The following is a 19,270-nucleotide window of genomic DNA, read 5'->3' on the forward strand; positions in this document are numbered from 1 at the left end:
ATGCCATCATTCCTTCGCTTACGTTATCCCTTTTTACGAGACAATGTCTTTCTTGAGCTGTAAGGAAAAAAACGACAGGCTGTGCTGTGGTGTTGCAATATTACGCCCTCTAAACGCTGAACTGCATTTTAAGAAATTATTACTTATATGTGCAGCAATTAACTGGTAATGTCAATGGTGATGTTGTCAATTGTTGCCATTATAATGTGTACAAATGGATGGCGGCAAATCTGACATACTAAATTTTGTTGCCAGAGAAAGAGAGAAAGCAGCTCAGTGTTGTGGCAGATGCGCAGGCAGCTGCTGTTGGAGTTGGTTGCCATCCTGCCTCGCTCGCGCAGCACTCATGTGGCCAACGATGGTGACATGGATGAAGAGGGCGGCTCCGGGTACTCCGGCCTCAGGGAGGAGCATGTGGTGAAGGCAGGGGCTCTGTTGCGACTCTACTGTGCCCTCATGGGCATCGCTGGCCTCAGGTGTGTTAAAGAGCATGTCACGCTTATTTAGAATTGAACTTGACATTTATTAATACTCTGTTAATTTGCTTTCACTTACAAATGTATATTTGTTGGCTGCTAATATTCCCTCAATCTAAATGTTGAATTTTATAAATATATTCACCTTGACGCTGGTTAGTAGAAAGGAGTATGTTTTGAAGCGAAAACATTTCTTATTGTCATGCTTCAGACCGACAGATGAAGAGGCTGAGCAGCTTCTTCAGCTGATGACCAGTCGACCTCCAGCCACTCCTGCAGGCGTTCGCTTTGTTTCTTTGTCTTTCTGCAAGCTGCTGGCTTTCCCTACGCTTGTCAGGTATGCTATGATCTTCTTTCTTTATTTGAATAAATGGATGAATGAGCATAAAATGGGTTCATTTTAAGAAATAGATCCACTTGAATAAAAGTGGTACTTGAATAAAAAAATATTGGGTATAGCAGTTGTGTGAGAACAATTGCCTGCACGGATTTTCTACTCTTAAATTCTGTTAATCAAATTATGGTCCTACTGCAAAAATGTTTGGTGTCTAATAATTTCAAAATGTCACAAGCTAAAAAGCTGGGTGGTAAAAAAGCCTTCTTCCAGCTTAGACTGCTTACTGTTGGAAGGTGTAATCCTATGATCCCACAAAGCAATTAGAAACAGTCATACAGTATATGCATTAACATCCCGCTTGAAATACTTTAACTCTTTATACTTTTGACATTAATCAGTGCTCCACTAGCCGCTCACAACTGGTCCGAAATGCAGCCACATGCCTGCTCATAGGAATGAGAACGCATGAGCAGATCACTTCTGCACTGGTTTCTCTCCACTGGCTGCCTGTAGTTTTTGGAATTGAGTTTAAGTTTGTTCTAGTTTTTAAATCTCTCCATGGGCTGACATCACCATAATTATTTGATTTACTTGTTTTGCACACCCCGGTCAGTGCTGTAAGGTCATGTGACCAGTGTTTTACAGATTTCTGGACTGAAGACCAGAAGGTAAAGAGCCTAGACTCTGGAACACTTTCTCTCTGAATCTCAGAGCTGCAACATATCTACCGACTTTTAAATCTCCACAAATATTGTACTTTTTTGTTAGTCCATTATTTAATTTCCACATCTTACTTTTTTTTTGGCACATTTAGTTGTGTATTTATAGCTTTGTCTGTACTTATTCTGATTTGTATTATTTTCTTTCTTTCTTCCTTTCTGTTTGTAATTTTACAGCACTTTGTCCATGTCCCATGTTTTTAAAAATGTGCTACCGGTATATAAAAAATTAAACCTTGACCTCATGTCCACATCTGTCTTCCATAGTACTCCAGAACAGGAGCAGCTCATGGTCATGTGGCTCAGCTGGATGATCAAAGAGGAGGAATACTTTGAGAGGTAAGAGATGCCTACACAATGTTATCCAACTGTGTGTCTGAAGGGGATTCTATTTTAGATTTACACACACACATACAGTTCACGTTTAAATTGGGTTTACTATTAAATTTGGTCTAATAATGGTTGAGAGTGGGCTGTTCAATGTCCAGTGCATCCGTAAAGAAATCACAGCGCTTCACTTTTTCTACATTTTGTTATGTTGCAGCCTTATTCCAAAATTGAATACATTCATTGTTGTCTTCAAAATTGTACAAACAATACAATACAATACAATGCTCCATGATGATGTGGAAAAAGTTTTGTTTTTTTTAGAATTTTTGCAATTTTTTCAAAAATAATAAACTAAGAAATCACATGTACGTATTTAAGTATTCACACTTTGTCATGAAGCTCAAAAGTAAGCTTGGATGCATCCTGTTTAAACGGATCATCCTTGAGATCTTACAGCTTAATTTGAGTCCACTTGTGGTAAATTCAGTTGGTTGGACATTATTTTTAAAGGCACACACCTGTATATATATATATAAGGTCCTAAACCTGATAGTGAATGGCAGCGCACAAAGCAAGAATGAAGTCGAAGGAATTGTCTGTAAACCTCAGGTACAAGATTTTCCCGAGGCACAAATCTGGGGAAGGATAGAGAATAAATTTGCTGTCTTGAAGGTCCAATAACCACAGTGGCCTCCATCATCCGTAAATGGAGGACATTTGGAACCACCAGGCCTCTTCTTAGAGATGGCCGGCCGTCTAAACTGAGCGATAGAAGGGCCGTAGTCAGGGAGCTAACCAAGAAACCGATGGTCACTCTGTCAGAGCTACAGCGTTCCTCTCTGGAGAGAGGAGAACCTTACACAATGACAACCAATGTTCTGTGTGTAAACACATCTGTTAATGCTAATTACTTGTGTTTAAACGCATCTGTTAACGCCAACTACTTCTCCAATAGGGCTATGTACAGTAATACCCGCACTTTAATTCATATGCAATAATTCAGCACACTTGCGCTTTAGCACTAAAGCACTTCCCCATCTGCTTTAAGCACTTAAACTACTCTGGTGACTTTATTATCGATCCGTCAATAATATAATTGTTGGTCAATATTGAGTATGATTCAAATTAAGAGTAAGATGACTAATTCAATATTTGAGTGGGGCCTGCGCGCCTCTGTAGTGGAACATTTGAGCTTTGCGGTCAAAAAAGTTAAAAACCCCTGCTTAAACACATACATTACTCAGAAACAACACACTTGAATGATATGTTCTGATTTATAGGTTGATAAAATTCAGTCCTGTAAATTAAAAGACCAAAGACCAAGATGAACTTGTCTCTCATGCACGTGTTTATCCTCCCTTTTATAGTGCTGCTGGTGTGTCTGCCTCTTTTGGAGAGATGTTGTTATTGGTTGCTATGTATTTCCATAGCAACCAGCTCAGCTCCATTATTGAGTTGGTGTGTTCTACTTTGGGAATGAAGGTAAGATGATAGGTGGGAGGAAATCATTGATAAATACGTCAATCTGTCTGGCTGGACTCCAGCCTCCTCTACATTAAAATAATTTCAGCATGCATACAGTATATCTGCCAAGACAAGCCATTACCCTAGTGCAGTAAACCTGTTGAGTGTGCTATTGTCTCCTGCATATGTGTGAGGTACCTGTCCGTCTAAGTGTATGTTCCATTAAGATATGTTGTGTAATTGGAATTGAAAGTTCGCTAACGCCCCCAACCTCCGAGGGCAATCCTACCAATTCATTGTTGTGCTTGCAATGCACTGTAGAGTGTTGTTGATGAAATATGAAGAGAGGAAATTGAAAAATAGAAATTCTTCTACCTGCGGGCTGTTTTGGTTTGCAGTAAAGCTACCACCTTTCATCTTTTACTTTCATAGATTGCCATCAAACCGAGCTCTTTAAGCAAGATGAAGACCATCTTTACACAGGAGATCTTCACAGAACAGGTGCTTTTATAAGTTCATGTCTATTTTATGCAGCACATGTATTTGTGCAAACTGAAAATGTTGTTATACACTTCTTTTCTGTCATTGTTGCTACGTGTAATATGTGAAAAATGTTGGAAATTACAATGGTGCCTTGACATACAAGTATAATTTGAAAAATACTTTCACTCAAAGCACTCAACTATTGAAATGAATGAAAATGTAAATAATCCATTCTTGGTCTCCCAAAAAACGGAAAAATTTTAACATGAACATGATTTAAAAAAAACAACAAAAAAAAAACACTTTTAGATAATAAAAATTGTATGAAAACAATACAATGTAATGTAGTACAAACAAGTACTGTAGATTATATTCTGTCCTAAATTGACGGATAGTTAACTTGAGGATCCCAAGAAAGACAGAGTCCAGGGTATATCTTTTAGAAGCTTTAGTGATCTTCACAAAGAATACACTTTTCTATTCCTCTTTTTTTTTCGTCTTTTCCTATTGGTCCGATAAACCATTTCCTTTTTTCTTATATAAATAGCTGTACATAAACCAATGTAATATTTACAAGCCACAAATAGGATTTACAAATGAAATAGTTAATAACTTGGGTTAATATACAGTATATGCTATAACTGAGAAAGAGAGACACAAAAACATTGCAAGGAGCATGCTAGCAAGCTACATGCTAATTAGCAGCTTGCTAAACAGTAAGAGCAAGCTAACGTCGCACAGGACTTATAGACAATATTTCCAAGGCACTTCGTGGGAACATATGGGAGCTCTGAAACACGTAAACATGTCCTGTGTGTGAACTAGTGTGCATCTGACTGCCGTATGGCTACTACCGGAAGCTGGAGGAGGGAGAAACCCACCTTCAAAATAAAAGTTCCTTCTCATTCCCAGACAGTGTTACTTCACACTCCCCGCCTAGTAAAATAACTATACCACTATTTCACACTATGGAAGGAGTTCGATACAAATTATAGAAACCTAACTTAACTCTGTATCATTAGCTGCCAGGAAAGGGACCGTCTTGGAGACAGACTTCAGAAAAGTCTTTGCAGATCCAGATCTTGTGACCTTGAGCTTTCTGACGTTCCTATCCTCGTCAGGGAAAGTCTTTGTGAAAGTCTTTGTGACGAAAGCCAGGGGCCATTCGTTCCTCTTTGCTTGATTATCTTTGAGCAACACCAGGTCGGCCTCTTTGAGGTTTTGTCTAACATCTTGCTACTTGTTGCGACTCTGGAGCGTGGGAATGTATTCACGCATCCATCTGTGCCAAAAGGTGTTGGCAAATTGCTGCACCTGCCTCCGCTACTGGCGGTTCAGATATTTGCTGTTGAAATTTGCAGGATGGGGAAGGACAGTACAGGACTTCTGCATCAATAGCAAAGCAGGGGTCAGAAGGAAGGGAGATTCCGGGTTTGAGGAGATAGGTGCAGTGTTACTTCTGCCTTTAACGTGGACAACACTTCATAAGTGAGATGTGATTGGTTGGTTTCTTGAAACTTGGAATCAAGGATTTTTCTGGGGACTCCAAACAAGCGTTCCCAGGCTTCTGCCATATGGGAGGAATGATGGGGGTTGAAAATCCATATTCACCCTTCCTCACCCGAATGTTTCCTGACAGTAGGCTCTTCGAGATCTGTGAGGACCATGTGCAACTTCTTGCAGGCACCAAAGGAAATTGTCTCACAGTCAGAACGAAGCCGTCTCAGTGCAAAGAATCGACACAAAGTGTTGATGAAACTTGATAATTCCATCGATTCGATAAGTTCAATGTGCACGGCACGTGTGGTCATGCACATAAAGAGCACTGCCCACCTCAAGCTTTTAGCTCGACCTCCACAGGTTTGTCTCGTGGTGACAGACCATGGAGTGAACACGTCAATTGCCACCGTTTGGTGTCGACGGGCCGATATCCTGCTGTACGGATGGATCCTTTTGTGAAGACACAACCCTGATATTTGACCTTTTGGTGGTAGTGGGTTATAAAATGGTTAAAAAAAAGTTCCTGCAGGAAGCGTCTTGTGGGGTCTATTTCGCCATCTCGGGGGATGTGAAAGTCGACCAGCTTGTCGGTCCATGACCACATTTGTCTAGTACCAGGTGAGAGAGGCATGAATTATAATCTAGAATTTACTTTTAGCAAGCAGAAGCATCCGTCTGCCTCTTTTGTGTCAACAATAGCAGTGTAAGCTGGCATTAGCTCACAGCTATCATGTGTCGCTAAAATAGCCAAAGGTATTCAGAGCGCAATATTCAAAATGGCTGACAGAATTTGTGTTATTTTGTGATGTTTACTTTGCGTATCGTAAATAAAATTGGATATGGTTTAATGGATACAATTAAACACAAATAGGCATATGAAGTAAACTTGTTTTTCCACTCTACTGGTACTTTAAGAAGTTAGACCATTTCCTGCGACATCTGTCTTGTGGGCAGATACTTGTCTTTTAGCGTTTGTTGCATCCCTTTTGGGTTGTTCATGCTTTGGGGACTGATTGGACGTTTTTGACCTCCACAAACTGGTTCTTTCTTCTGTATGCTTTGCTACAGATTAAGTTTGTGAAGTAGGCAAAGGGGGAAAACAAACATTGTGCTGCTTCTTGTACTGTGCCTCCTTAGCCAGTCATTTCTCTTGGAGACTGTGTGGCATCTTTTCAACAATAGGTTTCACACCCCTGGCTGTGTCCAGGTATGAGAGCTGTTGCAGGTATCCCTATTTACCTTGTGAACATGCTAATTAGCAGCTAGCTAAACCGAAAGATCAAGCTAAGGTCGCACAGGACCATTCCCACAATTACACGCACATACAACGTTCATATGACACTCAAACAGGTGCAGGATTTCCTATTTTTCCAGGGCACTTCGTTGGAAAAAACAACAAATAGAAGCTCTGAAACACGTAAACACATCCCGTGTGTAAACTAATGTGCGTCTGACTGCCGTACAGCTACTACTATGGCTACCATCAGCAGCTTCTCCATATTTTCATAGACCGCCATTTAGATATTATTTTGACGTCCTTGGCTGGCATCGTGTACTCATTCTGCTTCCGTATGTTGCAGATTTGGAAGCACTATGCGTGCACTGCTTCACAAAGTTAGCTACAGGGGCACACCATTATGTTTAATGATTTCTTTCTTTAATTCAATGCATATCATCTGTCCGTCACACTCACTTTCTTCACACTCATAATTTGAAAAACATTGTCTTTCCTCCTTTGGAAGTTTGCCCCAAAGTACAGGTCAAGAGAGAAATAGTGTCTCGATTCTTCCTCATGTCTTGCATGTATGGAGGAAATGACAATAAAGACTTTTTGAAGTCAATGAAAAATCTATGAAATAAATAATGAAGTAATTTCAATAATTTAATTGATCATTTAAAATCAAAATTATTAATTTGTTTTAAAACTCATTCCATTTTGGCATCCTGCATATGCAGGTTGTTACAGCCCATGCAGTGAGGGTCGCAGTGACCAACAACCTCAGTGCCAATATCACAGGATTCCTCCCCATTCACTGTATCTACCAGCTGCTTCGGAGCCGAGCCTTCACCAAGCACAAAGTGTCCATCAAGGTAGACGTTTTGCATGCATCAATTGTTAATAAAATAACAAAAATGCCATACTAAACTAGGGCTGACGTTTAAAACATTTATTTATGCCCGCTGTGTTGTGTACACCTTCCAGGACTGGATCTACCGTCAGCTTTGTGAGACAAACCCCCCCATCCACACCCAGCTGATTCCCCTTGTTGACGTTTACATAAACTCAATCCTCACCCCAGCATCCAAGGCAAACCCTGAGGCTACGAACCAACCAATCACAGAGCAAGAAATCCTCCGCGTCTTCCAGGCCTCTTCTGGTGTAAGTCTTACTGTGGGTTTCACAAGGGCCACTAATATTTTTATTTGGGTTGTCCAGATCCGATATCAAAAAACAAGTATGGGATTAAACATATGTTTTTGCATGTAAAATGTCCGATATAATGTCCAATACAGCGCATTTACAGCCAGTTAACTTTTCTTGTATTTTAGTCTAGTCATTTACGAAAGGTAATTAGGTAATTAAAAGATTTAAACCACTCATCATAACCAAGACATTACTGCTCGACAGAGGACGACACTACACATACCAGAAATGATCAATAATAATAATAGATTTTAATTTTTAAGCACTTGTCATTTAAATACTACAGTACAAACCAATATTTAAAACAATAAAAGCTTAGCCATTAAAACATAAAATACTGTGACAAAATCTATCAGTGAGGCTTACGAAACACAAAATATGCAAAATAGTGGGTTTTTTTTTAACAGTGTGTCTATTTGTTTTAGTTATTAAAACAGTTAAAACACCTGGTCAAGATTTCAGTGTGTGTATAAATATTTGTTGAGCACATCCAACAATACAGCGATAACGATAACCCTGATAATTTCGGTCACAATAACCATGATGTAACAGTCATTAATACATTTTGTATCATTAAATTTCGGAATATTACAAAATGAAGCCAAACATCAATAATCAATATATTCATGATAATAAAGTTCAGCTCTTTCTTTCTCAGCAAGGAGACAGTCGAGGAGGACGACAACGCTACTCCATCACCACCCAACTTCTCATCCTCTACTACATCCTGTCGTATGAGGAGAACCTCCTGGCTAGCACCAAACAACTGGGTTTGTACACTCAATGTTGTCAGTCTTCATTTTGTGGCTCACAAGCGCTTGATCCTCTAAGCTGAAAGAGATTCTTTCTTTCTATAGACATGCAACCGCTTATCTTTTCCTCTCTGAGCTCAATGGTGGCAGCTTTATAAAAAATAAACACTGGGCTGACAAACAGCGGCGTGCAAAAGCTAACAAAGTTATTCGAGGCGGTTTATATTCTCTTTTCCTTGACAGGCTCTTTTGTCCTTCATTAAATCAGATTTATGACTGTTAATGGCCATCTCGTGAATTGGTCTGTTTACTTAAGTGCCTAAGACTGGAATAATTGCAAGAAGTTCTCTCAACAAAAAGTCACCTGCATTACAGTGCACACTAAATTATACATGTATACTAGGGATACTCGATATTGTCTCTCCTACCGTTATCCCATATGGAGATACTGCCCAGCACTGCATTTCCCAGATCATCCATCCATTTTCTACCGCTTGTCCCTTTACGGTGCTGGAGTCTATCCCAGCTGCACTCGGGCGTAAGGCAGGGTACACCCTGGACACGTCGCCACCTCATCGCAGGGCCAACACAGATAGACAGACAACATTCACACTCACATTCACACACTAGGGCCAATTTAGTGTTGCCAATCAACCTATCCCTAGGTGCATGTCTTTGGAGGTGGGTTGAAGCCAGAGGGCCCGGAGGGGAGAACCTGCAAACTCCACACAGAAAGACCCCGAGCCCGGGGATGGAACCCAGGACCTTCTTATTGTGAGGCACACGCACTAACCCCTGTGTCACCGTGCTGCCCCCATTTCCCAGACCGATACCCATAAATAAGGATATATTGATGGGTATGTAAGGGGACATGTGGTGTAATACGATACTAGTATTGGCGATTGCCGATAATGATGCGATACAATGTCAACAGGAATCAAACATACTCGTATTATTTTGTGGTGTGAAATGTTTTTCTTTAGAGGTGTCCCAATACGTTTTCACTTCCAATACAATACCGATATTGGAGCCTTGAGTATTGGCCGATATTGATCTAATATGATATCAGCAGGATTTATACATACTTTCCTTATTCTGTAGTGTGGAATGTTAAAAAAGGTTTGATCAAGTGAAATTAGTCAAACAGAGAACAACGGTAGTAATGAAAAACACTAAACTACTTATTATTAACTGTCTGGAATGGACTTGTGCGATCTTTAAATTAAAGTCGAGTGATGCAGTAAGAGAATGATGCGGACACGATTGTTACTGGACACTTTCTAAATCGCTTCTGCCTTGGAGACTGTATATGTTTAAGGAATATGGAACTATAACTATTTGACCCTTGTTTAAATTGAGAAATATGCTGTATTTGACTTCAATATTGTTAAATGAAGGGCACTTATTACATATGTATAGCTTATGTGTTTAGCTGTTGTGTAGCCTATAGCCTAACATATTTACCTTTTGTAAATTACTTGACTAAAATACAAGAAAAGATCAACTGTGTGTGTTTGTTGGAGGACATTTAGTTGTTAACTGGTCACCCCCCGCGACCCCAAAAGTGACAAGCGGTAGAAAATGGATGGATGGATGGTTGTCCAGCTTTGCACAAGTAAACACGCTGCAAGACATTTTACATACCGGGCGGTATAGCTCGGTTGGTAGAGTGGCCGTGCCAGCAAATTGAGGGTTGCAGGTTCGATCCCCGATTCCGCCATCCTAGTCACTGCCGTTGTGTCCTTGGGCAAGACACTTTACCCACATGCTCCCAGTGCCACCCACACTGGTTTAAATGTAACTTTGATATTAGGTTTCACTATGTAAAAGCACTATATAAATATAATTCACTTCACTTCACATCACTACATGCAAGCCCATATCACCCAATACTTTTTGCTGACATCAGACAGATTACAAATCGGAAAACCCTTAACCCCCAGCCTCTTCTGTCCTTTCTTAACTTCTGTTACTACCTTTTTCCTTTTTTTTGCCAGCTTTAATGCAGAAAAAGCCGAAATCATATTCTGCAGCACTGATGGACCAGATTCCCATAAAGTACTTAGTTACCCAAGCCCAGGGGCTGCAACAGGAGCTTGGGGGTGAGAATATAAAAATGACGCATCATGACAAAAAATAATAACTACTAATTCTTGCTCATAATACATTTGTGTTGTCAGGCCTGCACTCTGCGCTGCTGAGGCTGCTGGCCATCAACTATCCTCACCTGTGTCTTGTGGAAGACTGGGTGTGTGAAGAGGAGGTGACGGGTACCCTCCCCCTACTGAGGAAGATGATGCTCCCCAGCAACACCTGCAGATACAGTCAGAGCCAGCTCCACCAGGGTGCGCATCATTTTTGTGATATCATCACGTGATCATAGGTTAAAAGACTAGCAGACATTCCTGCATTATTTGTCCATTTATAGTTCACATCAAACAACTCGTTTAGAACTTGGCGTTTTAGTTTAGATTTAATACTAAATGTATATTTATTGAAACTGGATCCAGGAACACCTGGCTCTGTAATTATAATATTATTGGAAGTTCACATTTATCAGTGTTTACTGTTCACTTGAAGAGCTGTCAAACATCTAAGATTAATATAGAAACTGTTTGGCGAGGGTTTTTTCAGTCTAAACATCATACTGTCAATTGATCTTTTAGTGCAGTGTTTCCCACAGGACTGCAAGCTATCTGTTGTAATGTTGGGGGTGGGGGCGAGACGACTTTGACTAATTTCCGTAATCATTAGGAGGTGGGTGGATCGATCCAAATATCGATCATCGCGATACCAATGTGAGTATTGGTATCGGCTCAATACTAGCGTGACGAATTCGACATTTTTGTTGTAGTTTCTCTACTGTAGGTGCAGCAGATCACTCAGATTTCCTCACAGAGTTTGTGTGAGTGCAGCATCTCTCTCAGTTCTTATGCGCAGTGCTCCTCTCCACCTCTGAGTCCACTCACCCAGGCCCCTCCCCTCCTATCCCTCTCCCCCGCTGCCTGCCAGTCAGAGCAGAGACGGTAATGAGATGGTGAGGCGTGCTGTGTGGTGCTATTTTACAGTGTCACGATACAGAGAAACTGCCAGCTGTGAAATATGCAGTAAAGCTATACGATTCTGTGGTAACACTACAAACGCTGTACACCCAAACGTAAATGCTGAGCTGCAAAGCAAACGGAGGGAGCTCCCCAAACCCAAACCAAACCCACTGGCACAGAAACAGACGTCACTGACAGAGGCCTGATAAAAACCTCAACAATATCCAAGTAGCAAATTCTAGAAGTGGAAGTTATTTCCAGCCTTAATTATTGTTGTTTTTCAAAGTGTAATTTGTGGTCAAAGATGTAATTTAGCAAAGAGATTCAACTATTATCATATATTCAGTCAGTTGAAATTCATCTTAATGGTTTTAATGGAACTCAAAAATATACACTTATAAGATTTGCAGCCTCCCTCAAATCTGAATCTGATTTTCTTATTTGACTTAATACTGTTGTCCTGTGTTTTATTATTATCATAATCAGTTAGTCAACGGCAAAAGTAGAGAATCGTTTATTGATCAGGCATTTTCAAGTAAAAAGTATTGGTATCGGCAATGCTGCCCCTATTATTACTTGGTATTGGATTGATACCAACATTTGCAGTATCGCCCACTGCTAATAATTAGCCATGATACATCTGAGCAAAAAACATGAAAAGTCAAACAAAAATGTTTACAAATACAAAATAACTTTAATCTGTTACTTATTTTTTCACAAGTCTGTGAGCAGGAATGGGTATTGTTCACATTTTTACGAATACTAGTACCAAATTGATACTTTTGAATTGGTGCCAGTGCTTAAATGGTACACAAGTCGGCACTTGAAAAATGCAAAACCTAAACATTTTTGTTTACAATGCCTTGCTGACCTAATTATTTATGTATAATTTTGTGACATTCAAGTTGAGTAGACTAGTAATTTAAATATTTCAATAATATAAATAAAATGCTAATGCAGTAATACATTCAAAATAAATAAATTCTTCAACAAATTCTCAAACTTATCGCAGCTTAACCAGCAACAATACAACACAGAGAATGTGCAAAAAAATACCAGACTTGCTTGTTTTATGTCGATGCTCATAACTCCGATGTTCGTGAATGCATATCACTTGTTGTGACGGTTGATTGGTGCATAATGAGTAAGGGTTATTGTTTTTCCTGTAGCCTTGTTGTTATCTAAGGGCCGTTGTTGGCGTGTTAAGGTTGACAGTAAAGTTTAAAAAGAGTGTCAGACTCTGTGTGCTTACCTACAAGCACTTGTTGCAGGTTGCCAAGTCTGCATTGATTTAGCATTGAAATGAGGCTGGATTGTTTACTACTGTTGACATCAGCACGGGTAGTATTATGGGACAAAGTTTTGTGTCAGTACTTTTAGATGGAGGGCCCTCATCAGCACCGGCTGCTTGTTGAGAAAAGCACTGACTTGATAGCACTGCACTGTTGAGATTGTTTTAGAAATGTAAAAATCTTAAAGACTAATAACCTTCATGTTAGTCTTTAAAAGTATTCACTACGACCAGAAAATGTCAGTAAATGGTTTTTTGAAAGAGACAGAGGGGTCTGAATACATGCTTAGTGCAGCCACAAAGTCGCCAACACTGATCCCACATCTGTATTCTTTGGCAGACCATGGGCCTCATGTGCAAAGAGTTGCATGGCTTTCCTACTAAATATGGATGTACGATCAAATCCCGAAAACTGCGTATGTCAGTAAAAATTCAGATGTATGAAAGTGTTCCCATGCACATGTATGAAAGTGTTTGCATGCACAAATCCAAACACATTTATTTGTTACTTCGTAATTTACTTGAAATCGACCGCAAACGTATGCGTGGCTTGGCACGCCCAGATCTTATAAATACGCAAATCATATTAAAAGTAGCCATGTGACTGAGAATGGCACGCGCTGCCCAACGAGGACTCAGTAGAAGGTTCTTCTTTTTCCTGCTATAAAAAACAGCACACAGGCAAAAAAATAATAATTGGTCAGGCATCAGGAACCAATGCACTTCCCCTACACAGGCTGAAGGTGGTGTCAAGTTGCAGGCAAGTCGCCGGTAGTTTGACGTTTTTATTTTTTTGGTTTCTGTTTTTGGACATAAACGATAGCCAAACTGATGTTTGAGGAATTTAGGACGATGTCATGTTTCTGTTTTTGCATGCAATGTGTGTCACATATCGTACATTGATTTATTAATGTTTCACAGTTTCAGACTTGAATTGATTCATCTGTTTGCATTTGTCATGACCAGCCTTCCAGAAGTTACCATCCAGCAGTCCCAGGCTGATGCGAATCCTGGAGCAGTTGACACTTCTCACACCCGGAGATCTGATCCCTTATTCAGAGGCCCTCACTGCCAGCATGGCTCTGCTGCTGGAACCTGCTGTGCCACGTCGCATCCTGCAGACCCTCAACAAGCTTTGGATGGGCCTCAACACTGTGATGCCCCGCAGGTACGTGATTGGACACAGTTACCGTATATGTTGGAGAGAGATCACTGAAGTATAATTATAATGGCAAGTTGTCCGCGTGATACATGTGATGTAACAACCATAACACCAAATCAATGCAATTTAGAATAAAAAGGAAAGTAATTTTATTTTAACAGAAACTATACAGTTTAACATTATTCCTAAACAATGCAGCGCAGAGTCTATAGCTAATACTAATGTCCAACTCTTTAAAGGGGAACTGCACTTTACTTGGAATCGTTCACAATCCTTATGAGAGACAAGAAGACATACGTTTGTTTGTTTTTTTGCAGCCTAACGTGTAAAAATCGACTCGTTCTAAGTGGCTAATGGGAGCAATCAATTCTACCTCTAAATCACTTTAAAAATAAATTGAAAAACCGCCAACAATACTTAATTTATGTTACGTAACCTGTATAATAACCAAGCTGTAGCGACATTGTTATTGTAAGAGCGAACACGGAGAAACTCCTTTTTCCAGCGGAGTAACATATAGACATGCTTTGGTATTAGCCAAAAAAGCTAACTAAGGCAAGAGATAAGCTAGCCTCTACATCAGCACCTGAGTCACGTTTGAGATTGTAATGCAAAACACAATGTGATAGGACACCAATTTGTACTGACTGAAAAACATGATCAATCATTTTACAGTATCTGTAAAGTATTAGCCCACATTTCATGTTTTCTTTGTACAAAGCTCACTCGACAGCATATGTAGTTGTAATAACACGCATGGCGTGCTGCGTGTATCATGAGCAATATTAAAGTGACTCACTCGATGGACAGTCGTGCGTTTGGTCCAGCTGGCCGGGGACCTTCCAGTTTATTTTGGGTAAGCTCTCCATTTATCATAATAGCTTGGCTCCCAGTTCCACATTTACAGCGTCAAATTCACGCCGACTTCACTCTCTCTGCATCATCTGCTCCAACGTTTCACCCTCTTTTTGTGTGCTCGCTTCTATAAGCAGCAGTTCATCCTCCGTATATTCATGTTACAAAAGGTAAGGTTGTGAATCCTTATTTGTCCAAAAATAGTCATTTGTGTTGTCTGTTACCAAGTCTACCAGTTCCGGCAATGCTTAAAATGACCAAAATAAGGTAAATATTGTACCGGTACATATCAGATATTGTTATGAATGTGTCTGTTACAACATTATATATACTTGCAGCTTTTACTGTATATAAAATGTTGATGGAGGGTTTTGAAGTTGTTATAGAGGTTCTGTGTTGTTTGGCAAGTCTCAAAGGCTCTGCCCATGTGGCACCCTTGGAGTCGATATCAACACGTAGCCCTCTTTTAAGATTAGAAGGAGATCCGATCATCCGAGGTTAGGTATTTACAGTTTGATGGCGTGGGGTGGAACAGTTTTCACTGCCAGGCTGCGCCCACTATGAGTTGGTATGATCACCTGGCACCAGAGGTGGGTAGAGTAGCCAGAAATTGTACTCAAGTAAGAGTACTGTTACTTTAGAGATTTATTACTCAAGTAAAAGTAAGGAGTAGTCACCCAAATATTTACTTGAGTAAAAGTAAAAAGTATGTTGTGAAAAAACTACTCAAGTACTGAGTAACTGATGAGTAACATACACACACATATCATATATATATATATATATATATATATATATACACACACATATATATACACACACATATATATATATATATATATATATATATATATATATATATATATATATATATATACACACACATATATATACACAACATATATATATATATACACACATATATATATATATACACATACAGTATATATATATATATATATATATATATACATACATTGATATATACAGTATATATTTTATATTTATTTATTTTGCCGTTTTTGTTTACATGTTGAAGGTGTTTTAATGAATATACATGCATGTTTAACACATATAGATTCCTTTCTTTCATGAAGACAAGAATATAAGTTGGTGTATTACCTGATTCTGATGACTTGCATTGATTGTAATCAGACAGTAGTGCTGATAACGTCCACGTTTTCAAATGTCTAATACCACATGAAAGTAGTTGGTTTTTGGCATCTTATTTGTCCAGCTTCCATGTTCGTTTTTATACACTTTACAAGAAATACATTGGCGGCAAACTCCGTAGCTTGCTAGCTTGTTTGCGCTGGCTTTCGGAGACTCTTATTTTGAAAGCGCAGGCGCGATGGAGCGGCACTTTTATTGTGAAGACAGGAACTGTGCAGTCAGTCTTTAGGCTTTTGACGGGATCCATCCATCCATTTTCTACCGCTTATTCCCTTTGGGGTCGCGGGGGGCGCTGGAGCCTATCTCAGCTACAATCGGGCGGAAGGCAGGGTACACCCTAGACAAGTCGCCACCTCATCGCAGGGCCAACACAGATAGACAGACAACATTCACACTCACATCCACACACTAGGGCCAATTTTAGTGTTGCCAATCAACCTATCCCCAGGTGCATGTCTTTGGAGGTGGGAGGAAGCCGGAGTACCCGGAGGGAACCGTGGCAGAGGGGTTAGTGCATCTGCCTCACAATACGAAGGTCCTGAGTAGTCTTGGGTTCAATCCCGGGCTCGGGATCTTTCTGTGTGGAGTTTGCATGTCCTTTTGACGGGATGTACGGTTGAAATAAAAAAGGGTCTTTTTTCCTTCACCCTTTTGATTGATTGATTGATTGGAACTTTAAATAGTAGATTGCACAGTACAGTACATATTCCGTACAATTGACCACTAAATGGTAACACCCGAATAAGTTTTTCAACTTGTTTAAGTCTGGTCATGTGACCCCTGGCTCTGTTTGATTGGTCCAACGTCACCAGTGACTGCATCTGATTGGTGGAACGGAGTGAACGTCACCAGTGACTGTATTTGTTGAAACGCAGGCACTATGAAGGTCTGTCTGACAGACCAAAACAAACAAAGCGTGCATTAACAGATTGATAAAAATTAGTAGCGAGTAGCGAGCTGAATGTAGATAAAAGTAGCGGAGTAAAAGTAGCGTTTCTTCTCTATAAATATACGGTACTCAAGTAAAAGTAAAAGTATGTTGCATTAAAACTACTCTTAGAAGTACAATTTATCCCAAAAGTTACTCAAGTAGATGTAACGGAATAAATGTAGCGCGTTACTACCCACTTCTGCCTGGCACTTTAGGGTGTAATTTTTTTATCATACACACCAAATATAATCAATGTCTGACCTTGTGGAGCTGAGTTATTCAGGTTTTGTGTTGTTTGGTGAATCTCAAAGGCTCCGCCCACACCCTAAGGCATAGGCTAAATTGGTTCACAGTTTATCATCACCCATCTGTTACTTCATGTCATTTTCATGTGGGCTCATTTGGTCAAAGTACGACCCCTAGTTTTACACCAAAATGGCCGACTTCCTGTTTGTTTCAGAACATGGGTTATTGAGACTTTTTTGTGCGGGCTGCCATGATACACATCTCCATTTAATTTTATGAAGATCCTTGCTAAAGGTGCCAGTGGCTGATTTTTTCTAACTGAAATTACGACCCTGACCTGCAAGACCTGCAGAAATTTCATTGTAGTTAAGATAAGAAGTAACACAAATGTGTAAAAATACAAAATTTATGAAGGATTTAAACTATTGCATTTCATGATAGTTTAGTAACAAGCAACACAATCATTCTATGTTTCAGTGTTCAAGGTAGTTTAAAGTCAACTAAAATTATTTTCATTACATATATACTGGCCCTTGTGCAGGACACTTTATATACCGTATTTTTCGGACTATAAGTCGCAGTTTTTTTCATAGTTTGGCCGGTCCAGTGCGACTTATATGTTTTTTTCCTTCTTTATTATGCATTTTCGGCAGGTGCGACTTATACTCCGAAAAATACGGTAATAGAAAAAAAATTTAAAACTTAATTTTTATGGAATTGTGCATTTATACATTGTATTTAATGGAGATGCTAAGGGAACAGATTTGGTGGAATGGATTATCAGCCACATTAGTGTCAGTCACGTTAAGGAAAGCTTGAATTATGACACAATGAGTCATTAATAAGATAATAGTTTGTAGGACTGTCTTTTCATTTGAGTCAAATGAGTACGGTTCAACTATCAACCTCGCAGTCTAATCATTGGTTATGGTTTCAGTCACTTCAAACTTTCTCAGTGCGGTCAATGTGACGTGTCTAAAAACAGCTCTCCCTGTTTTGGCCTCCCAAATATCCTATACTGTATAAAATCAGCTTATCATCTGCTTATTTCTTTCTTTGAAAAAACTATGAAAGTTGAAGACTTTGTAATCCTGCCTCCTATGTGTAGTATGTCTTGAATCAGTGCTGAAAAAACCCTTTTTTAATCTGCGTACAAGCTGCTGGTGACAGATCAGCAAGTGTCTATGGTTGGCTCTTAGTTACCTTGATCAGACTTGTGTTGTTTCAGTGAGGAGAGAGGAGGTTATCTTCACATTTTGGGTCAGGGACCTTTCTCTTAAGTCTGTGTTAAGCTGCTGTGAGACACACTAAATGGAGTAAAGGACGACCTGTGGAACAACAACTGTTGCACCTTTGACCTTGAGCTGCAGTGAGTTAAAAGCAACTCTGTCAGCACAGTTACACAAATCTGAAAATATACACTATTGATCCGCAAAGGCTCTTTGAAAAAAAAAAATCTCAAGGCATGAAAAGAGACTTAGTAAAATAATTTTCTCATAGCAGGAAATGTTGAAGGAGGAAGACATTAGTGTCAGAACACATTTTATGGATGGTGCCATGAAACTCCTACTGAATACACAATTTAGCCATATTACTTTTTTCTTTTTCCAAGAGTGTTTTATGTTTTATTGTTTAGGTTACACCAACAGTAGTGTGACATTGTGATATTGTGTTGCAGGCTTTGGGTGATGACCGTCAACGCACTTCAACCTTCAGCAACGTTGCTTGGCCAGCAGACATACTCTCAGAACAACTTGATGGTGGATCCTCTCATTGTGCTGCGCTGTGACCAAAGGGTCTACAGGTACTGTTTCCCACACATTGCCTAACATTTTTGGATGGCAGTGCCATGTCAAGTTTCTGTTTGAGGGGTTGACCGATTATCGACCGGGCCGATTACTGGCACCAATATTGAGAATTTTGACATACATATCGACACCAGACTTTTTTTTAAATTAATTTTGTCTTTATTTTTAATATTGATAATGATTAGTAATTTAGTAATACATCTATTGTCACCATTTCTATCATTTTAAATGTAGCAATCATTGAACTCGCCTTTTTCTAATCCGAGGGGCCCAT

General features: G+C 39.6%; 1 protein-coding gene across 1 annotated transcript in view; it reads left to right on the forward strand.

Moving 5' to 3' along the window:
- ints2 (integrator complex subunit 2) overlaps window positions 1-19,270 on the forward strand; it is a 50,323-nt gene that overhangs the window by 22,419 nt on the left and 8,634 nt on the right. The window contains exons 8-19 of the mRNA XM_061963073.1: window positions 256-476; window positions 688-813; window positions 1,800-1,871; window positions 3,230-3,344; window positions 3,759-3,827; window positions 7,266-7,400; window positions 7,513-7,689; window positions 8,393-8,504; window positions 10,484-10,588; window positions 10,667-10,831; window positions 13,788-13,989; window positions 18,867-18,992. Coding sequence (XP_061819057.1) covers window positions 256-476; window positions 688-813; window positions 1,800-1,871; window positions 3,230-3,344; window positions 3,759-3,827; window positions 7,266-7,400; window positions 7,513-7,689; window positions 8,393-8,504; window positions 10,484-10,588; window positions 10,667-10,831; window positions 13,788-13,989; window positions 18,867-18,992 — 1,625 coding nt within the window. The remainder of the gene's footprint in view (window positions 1-255; window positions 477-687; window positions 814-1,799; window positions 1,872-3,229; window positions 3,345-3,758; window positions 3,828-7,265; window positions 7,401-7,512; window positions 7,690-8,392; window positions 8,505-10,483; window positions 10,589-10,666; window positions 10,832-13,787; window positions 13,990-18,866; window positions 18,993-19,270) is intronic.

Source organism: Nerophis lumbriciformis, linkage group LG09 (genome assembly GCF_033978685.3).
Source record: "Nerophis lumbriciformis linkage group LG09, RoL_Nlum_v2.1, whole genome shotgun sequence".
Lineage (NCBI taxonomy): Eukaryota > Metazoa > Chordata > Actinopteri > Syngnathiformes > Syngnathidae > Nerophis > Nerophis lumbriciformis.